At 41.2% G+C, this 8,060-nt stretch overlaps 1 protein-coding gene across 2 annotated transcripts; it reads left to right on the top strand.

The window, feature by feature from the left end:
• Nucleotides 1-3,255: 3,255 nt before the first annotated feature.
• On the top strand, nucleotides 3,256-5,793 carry lrrc18b (leucine rich repeat containing 18b). Of its 2 annotated transcripts, none has more exons than XM_010865255.3 (2): nucleotides 3,256-3,468; nucleotides 4,028-5,793. In XM_010865255.3, exons 1-2 carry the CDS (start codon nucleotides 3,372-3,374, stop codon nucleotides 4,819-4,821), a joined length of 891 nt encoding a protein of 296 aa, XP_010863557.2. In that variant the 5' UTR covers nucleotides 3,256-3,371; the 3' UTR covers nucleotides 4,822-5,793. The 2 variants fall into 2 exon arrangements, with proteins under 2 accessions (XP_010863557.2, XP_010863563.1); XM_010865261.2 differs by having other exon boundaries at nucleotides 4,044-5,793.
• The last annotated feature ends 2,267 nt before the right edge of the window (nucleotides 5,794-8,060 follow it).

Consider the following 8,060-nt stretch of genomic DNA (forward strand, 5'->3'; position numbering starts at 1 on the left):
CAGTAAAAAGTCATGACATGTTTTTAGGGGAAAATAAAGGGGAAAGGAAAACGTAGAAGAGGCCATAAATAGAGAGCTGTGGTCTGGTCATACCTTCATGTTTATTAAATTGACATAATGGAGGGTGGGGTAAGGAATGACTTACTCCTGTGGTAGGAAAATGTATTTAATGAAGGAACGCAAGAAAGAAAGAAAGAAAGAAAGAAAGAAAGGGAGACAACAAGGTAGGAATAGTGTGAAAAGCCCTGACAGGTCACCAGAGGGAGCATTTGACTTTAGATAGACAATGAAAACCACAGTCCACCTTGTGTCCTTCACCCACATTAAACTACTGGGTTCATCAGAATAAACGTTTTGTTTCGGGTCACGGAGATGGTCAGATCTCAAATCTCCGGACATCACAGAGTTTTTAAATTGCAGTAGTGCTAGAGAGTGTGTGGTTAGAGGAAGAGGTACCTGGGACTGGCAAGTACCAGTCTCACATCACTGACTCACACTGAATAAGCTGCAAGAAATACTATAGGCTGTGTAAATGTGTCTTATTTCACAGCAAATGACCCTTTCTGTATTCAGAGTGTTAAATACAATAGGCTGTATAAACGTCATATTTCACAGCAATACACCCTGAATACAGACCCCCTGGCTGTATTCAGGGTGTTAAAGTCATCAGTCCATGCTAAATGATTTTTTTAGGGCAAAAAACTGTTGAATTATTTGAGTGGGTCACTTATAAGTCTGAGGTCATCAGTCAGTGTGATTTACACCCAGTCTGTTCCACTCTACTTCTTCCAATCAACTAATGAAAAAGTATTTTGCCTGATTACTGGAACCTCTTTGATCACATTTTATTTGTAACACACCATCATTTATGTCTGTACACACAAAATTCTATTATTGAGATAGAAGATTACTTTTCAAGTTTTCATTGAAAATGTTCTCCGGTTTTGACATGATGGAATCTTTTTCACAATTACCTTGGTAAGCAATAAAACTATCTGAATTCTGTCACAACCAAGCAAGCATTCACATCTTCCTGTAATGGTACCATTAAACATACAAACATTTCCAACTAAGATGATTGTGGATTCTCAGTGAAATAACTTTGAAGTATCTTTCCACACAAACATTTATAAAAAAAGAGCTCTTTAGAATTCTGATATTTATACTGCATGAAAATTGTTGTTTCCATTCAGAGGCGAAGGAAACCACATCCACGCAGGGCTTGGATATACAGTAGGACATGATGTGAAAGTGTTCCAAAACGTGTTCAACAACAGTCCTCCTTTGAATACGCTGCTATTTTGGCTATCCCTCATATTAATTACAGTACCAAAGCAATCCAAAATAAAACCGTTTTACAACCTCACGAAGATATAATGTACAAGACTTGCCAAGAAAAGAAACCATCATTTTACAAAAAAACTTGATTCACCGAATGATTAGATAATAAGTCACTTGGGCCATTAAGTATTGAGTACATGATGACACCTCTGTACCTATGAACATGTGAAAGAGTCACACAATACCAGAGGAAGGAAACTGAGAGGTTGTAACAGACACTTCCAGCTGATTCATTGGGGGCTGTTTAAGCTGGACCGGACAGCTAAGAAGGTTGTGAGCACGGATGTGTCCAACAATCCAACCCCAGAACTGGGCCATTGTGCCTACCCTGAATCCTTGGATAACTCTGTGTTATTAAGTGTTAGCTACACAAGCAAACCATGCAAAAAAAAAAATGTTGTTTGCTTTGTGGTATTTTGTTATTCAATATATATTTTTTGGGGTAGGGTATTGAGCATTTTCTTTCCTTGTTCCCAGTACATTTTCCATTTAGCAGGTTAAACTTTAATTTATGCTCAGCAGGTTAAACTTTAATTAAATACATTACAAGCACAGCAATGCGCACACGGCAGTACACATAATACATGTGTAACAATATGGCCGTTTTTGGATTTATTTTTACACAAAGAGTGTTTGTATATTGAGCAGCTGGTCTGACAGTTACTGAGAAATCATCACTCATCCAGCGCAGAAGAGAACTCTCTTCACAGGACAGGACGATGACACAGGTAAGTAAACAAGAGGACATGTTGATGCGATGTTCTCCTGGGGTCCAGAAACAAGATCCCACAGACAGACGCACCAAGCCGGAGGTAGGCCACACTTCATCACCCTGCCTCACCAGCCACATGCCCCCCTTCTCGCGATATCTCTCTCACGGGTACAATCCTAAACTTACAGATCATCACGGGTAGTCTATCCAGCCTACTCAAAGGCCTCCAAGGTGCAGTAGGCCTTGGTCAGTTTGGTCAGTATATCTGTCTCTCTTCATTACCTGTACGCCCACACAGTAGCTGCATAAGGTGTACTTCAGGCAAGGGCTGAAACTTAGTACACCAACAGTATGACGTCAACACAAAGATATAAACCAACAATAGAATTAAAATGCATGCATTTACAGTTGTGTGTGACATCATACACACTGTACCTGATGCATTCTTAGAACCCATCTTAGTAACCAAGCCATGGACTTGTATGAGTTCTAAAATCGTTTTTTCCCGCTGATATTTTGGATCAAGGTAACATTTCAATATTTCTCATTATCCATTAGCATGGGAAAATTAAGTGGTGCAAATAATTCAGACATTGCAGTATCTTGGATGTGTCACACTTGTTGGCTGATTTGAGTTATGTAGTTAGTTGCATGTTTGTAGCTGTAAGGTATCCATAAATTAATGGGGCTAGTCTGAGATGTGTGTCAAACTGTAGATAGACTGTTTACAAAAACAACCATGGATTAGACCAAAGGAAAACAATTCCTTTAGGTGGCCTACTTTTTACCCAGTATCTACTTTATTCCCAGTGTCTCTATGTATCTACTTTATTCCCAGTGTCTCTATGTTAAGTAAATGTCCATTAATGTCTTCTAACATCTATGTCATCTCCAAGCAGAAGAAAATGTGATGTTTTTGGTTTTTCTGTTCCTGGGCCCATTGAGGTATGAGAAGCAAGCAACATACTGTTAGTGTTCTGTGCTTTAACTATGCTAAATGTATATAGAATGTATGTCTGTAGAATAAAGAAATAAAAGCCACAACAGTACACTAGCTCTTCCCCCTGTAGGCCTCAGACCTAGCCATAAACTACTGAGACCACACAATTCAGTTGCTTGGTAACAAAGAGTAAACATAACAACATTAGCAGCACTCACAGTGCATGCAGGCCAGATTGACATAACAATAATTAAACAGAGGGCCTTAGCAGTATCCACTTGAAATTGACAACAGCGCACTTCCTGGTTTTTATTTACATGGCTCTTGGTAGCTATTATGTATAATTCACAGGCAGGGAGATGGACGGATCCTTGACAAATGCAACCTTACCTAAGGCAAGCATTTCTATGTCTTAGCTGTGGCGATTGCATCGTCCGTCTCTGCACTGACCTGGGTAGTGGACTAACTAATGCTGGTAAGAATAAAACCATTCAATAATCAAGTTCAGAATAAAATAAATGTATTATTGTTGAAGTCACAAAGTATATCCATGTTTTGATGTTAGTTTTATAAGAGACTGTGTTGAATAGAGTAAATGCAGGAATAAGTCAAATTGTTTTATAATTTATATTTTAAAGAGCTATACAGTAAAAAAAACGTGTGTGCTTCTTCACTTCTTCATATTCTTTCACTTTAAATGGAATTCCGTGTTATTCTGGCCAACATGCATGAAGTTATTTCTCTGCCAGTGTCAAAAACAATTGTCTGTCGTGTCCTTTGTTCTATTAAGAGCTCATGAATGAAAGTGAACATGACATGTAACAAAATGTATTACATCCCATTCTACAAGTTCTCCTACTGTCCTACTGTCTATATTATGTGTAAAGGACAAAATAACATTTGGGTTAAAACCCTTGAATTTGCTAAACTTTTTTCATCGTTAACTTTTAAGGTTACATCTTAACCGAAGTCTCCACCCTGTGTTTAATCAAACTTGTTAAACAATAATCCTTAAACTCGTCTCTAACAAACAGCACCTCCTTTATTTAGAAGGAGAACAATGGCCAAGGGCAGGAAGAGGTCAAACGAGCCTAAAGGCCGGAAGATCACCCTGAAGATGGCCAAGCTGGCCTTGAAGCTGACCATGGACGGAAAACGTCGCCTGGACCTCAGCAACATGGAGATTGCTATCTTTCCAAAGTGCATCCTGAAGCTGTGTGATGTGGACGAGCTGGACCTGAGCCGCAACCTGTTGAAGAAGCTTCCCAACTCCATCGATAAGTTTGTCAACCTCCGTTGGCTGGACCTCCACAGCAACCAGCTAGATCACATTCCAGAAGCCATCGGGCGCCTCCAGAACCTACACAGCCTCAACCTCTGCAACAACCACCTGAGCACCGTAGGACTCCCCAGTGAGATCGGCCTCCTGCGGAAGCTAAGGAGTCTCAACCTGGGCATGAACGTCCTGGAGAGGATCCCGTCCTCAATCGCGGGCCTCAAGGAGCTGCGCCACGTGGCCCTGTTCAACAACCTCCTGACTCGGGAACCCGACTGCCTCCGAAATCTGCCCCACCTAGAGAGCGTCAACTTAAAGTGCAACCCGATCCCGCCCGAGGACGACAAAGGCACAGGCGCCGTTCGGAGGGTGGAGTGCCTGTACCTGGTGAAGGAGAGCTGCCTGTGTGCCTCTTGCCTCTGGAAGGTCAAAGAGGACAGGCGGAAGGTGGACAGTTGGCTGAGCGAAGACCACTCCCACAGGAAGTCCAGGTTTTCCGGCATGATCACGCCAAACTCAGTGGCACAGGAGGACCAGGTCACCTGGAGGTGATGGTGTCACCTAAAGATCACAAAAGGTCAATTTTATGCTCTATTGCAACTTCAACTGCACAGATATAGCAGCTACTAATTACTTGACAAACAATCTATATTAGTGAAATCAATAATTATGGAAGAAGAAACATGTGTAACAAGGGATGTTGTCAAACACGTGTAACCAGCCTTCTACAAGCTGCTCCAGTCCGTTGTACTCTAACGCCCTCTAGAGTTTGGGTGCCTGTAATATTCTTCAAGCACTGCAGAGTAAACCTACCTTAGTTTCAACACATGGTTCTTTTATTTAGCAATTTTTTCTAAATACATATCACATTTCTCTAACAATAAACACTGTTTCATTATCATTCTGGTGAATGAGTCTCTATTCCATGTTCAGGAATCACAGTTGGCCAAAGAAAACAGCATCACAGACGCAATACCTATTGGACTAAAGGGTTACTAACCCATTTGTCTGGATACAATCTGTGCTCACAACACCTCATAGCCCAATTATCATCATGCTATTACCATATATTCAGTTATAATATTCCCCTTGAGATGCAAGGAAATTACCATCTCGAACATTGCATTGTATTTTCTACACCGATGGCTGGGGCTGAAGCTGACCAGAGAAGTGCTGAATCAACAAGGTGAAGACACTTAATCATTCATTAAGTGGTGAACAGACACAACTGAGTATTGGTCTGAGCATCATAAAATGTAATCACGTTTATCTTTTTATAACTGTGTCTTCCTTAACCGATCAACCCCCTCATCAGTGCTCCTTTTAGTATTTAAGTCTAAAGCTTCCCAGTCATCCTTGCTAACACGCTTTAAATCACACACACCATCACTGCTGTGTCCGAGCCATAGGAAATCATTGGACCAGAGCGCACTCGCTCACTCCATCCGTCAGGAAAGCAGAATGCGGTGGCGCAGAAGCAGTAGCATGTCTGTTGTCACGCGTGTGCATGTGCGATTTGGGATGTGCGGGTCTGTCTGTCTGTCTTCGGAACTACTGTGATTAACTTTAACACTCGTCGTTCGTTCGGCTTGGCAGCCAGCGCACCGTCTCCTGTCAGAACGCTCCCCGTCACGTCCATTAGCAGATGAAATCATATCCCTTGCTAATTGCCCGTGACAGGATAATGGGGGTTCATATGCACGGTGTCGGGGAGAATAGGACTGCGGGGGCACCTGGGAATGAACTATGTCTCCACAGACATCACAGCATGTAGCTAATAAGCCCCAATTTGATTTTTTACTAACCAATTATGACTGTAGAATGCACTTAGTGTGATTCCAGTCCACCTCCCTAAGCTTTGGAATTAAGTTATTAATATATGGTATACAACTAGGTGTATTGTGCTGCAGTTAAGTAAAAATGCACCAATGGGTGTGGCATAAGGCCACTATACCTCAGATATGGGTTGTTATTAAGCATGACCCAGTTACCATATTCCACATACAACAGAGATGCCTTATTCGCTATTACATCCTGGTTACCCATGTAATTAAACCAGTAATAAATAAATGTTTCCTCATACCATGGCTAAGCAGCATTCCGGCTGTATTCACTCAGTTTCGGGGCAGAAGCCTGGGGGTCCAGGGGTCCAGGACCTTGGGCCAGCCGACACAACACTGCTGGTCCTAACCCACAAGACGACAAGGTGACAAACTCTTAAGATTGCGCCCATATCTTTGCTGGAAATGTTCACGCGCTTACCTGGCGAAAAAACAACAAAAAATAACATTTAATATATAAATATGCACTAGTATTACATATTAACAAGATAAAAACATGACCGGATTAATAGCCCGAACAGTTTTATATTTATAATTTACTTTCACATTAATGGTCCATCCCCTATATTGTTGAATGGTCTGTCCAGAATAGTGTCAACCAGCAATTCAAAATAACCGTAGAAACATATTATATAGATATTTACATCAACACAGTAACTTTGTCACTGCTAAATGCCCCCAAAAGAATGGATGGCTGATTTTTAAATACACTGCAAAACCATAATAACACTAAGTCAACATCACACCTTCACAAGAAACAAGACAATCTCACACTTGAAAAGGTCTGGATTCCCTGGGTTTTCCACTGTCAATTCAGTATGTATATTTATATTTGTACATTTCAGTAATTTTGCAGACACTCTTATTCAGAGCGATCAACTTACAATTAAGGTGTTAAATGAGACAAAATACAAAATAAATAACGTACACAGACCCAGGGAGAGGTTTCATGTTATGGACACTGATATTTCAATCAGTTTTTTTTCCCCACAGTGTGATACGCTTTCCCCCACTTAAATCATTCCCTCCTAAAACACTGAACAACACAGCACAGTACTATGGCCACTGAGCAGCCCATTGGTTCTGTCAAAGCCCAGTCAAAGTTCTTCCCTGATACCTATGGGGAAACCAAGGGTTGATCCATGCCTGTCCCCTGAATACATCTGAAAACCCACTTTCGTCAGTCAGTGTCCTACTTAAGACAGTTCAGTTGCACTTGCTTTACTCTAGTAGTAGAGACCGCTGACAACCTTTGATTTGTTTGTGAATTACTAGGACCGTGATGTGTGGCTGTTTACTAAAATGTTAATTTTCTGGCTGAAGAAAGACAGCAGTTCCCAGCCCAACCATAACCCTAGATATCCGGTAGGTTTTTATTGCTGCCTCTGTATTTCGGTTTGTGCCGGGGTGTGTGGCCCTCCCCCTCCAGGCTCTGTAATAAGAGCAGCTGTGGTCTACAGTGTAGCCCTGATTCAATTGTAGTGAAGGACTTAAAGCTATTATCTTTCATACGGGAAGAGCAGAGGAAGCCACACTGAGAAGCATATTCTTGGAGAGGGAAGTAGGAAAGGAGATAATGATAGACAGACTGACAGAGATACAGAGACTGAGACAGTGATCTCAATACAGAGATACCAAGACAGAGACAAACATATATTGAGGACACTGATTCAAATACACAGATACTGATATAGACAGGGCGAGACATTGATACGGAGAGAGAGAGAGATACAAAGCCATACAGAGCTATAGATACAATAAATAGAAAGAGCGAGAGGTACAGATAGACAGAGATACAGATACAAGAGATACAGCAAGTGAGCTACAGAGACAGAAATATATAGTGATACAGAGATATGGATAAAGAGATATAGAGATACAGAGATAGAGATACAGCAAAAAATATACAGAGATAGACAGAGGTACAATTACAGAGAGATATAGAGAGAT

Source organism: Esox lucius, chromosome 5 (assembly GCF_011004845.1).
Source record: "Esox lucius isolate fEsoLuc1 chromosome 5, fEsoLuc1.pri, whole genome shotgun sequence".
NCBI classification, from domain to species: Eukaryota; Metazoa; Chordata; class Actinopteri; order Esociformes; family Esocidae; genus Esox; species Esox lucius.

What these genes read in the sequence shown, in the direction of transcription:
- lrrc18b (XM_010865255.3), top strand. Translation starts at nt 3,372, where the DNA reads ATGCAACCTTACCTAAGGCAAGCATTTCTATGTCTTAGCTGTGGCGAT. An exon ending in TAGTGGACTAACTAATGCTG is followed by an intron (nt 3,469 to 4,027) that starts GTAAGAATAAAA and finishes TCTAACAAACAG; the next exon opens with CACCTCCTTTATTTAGAAGG.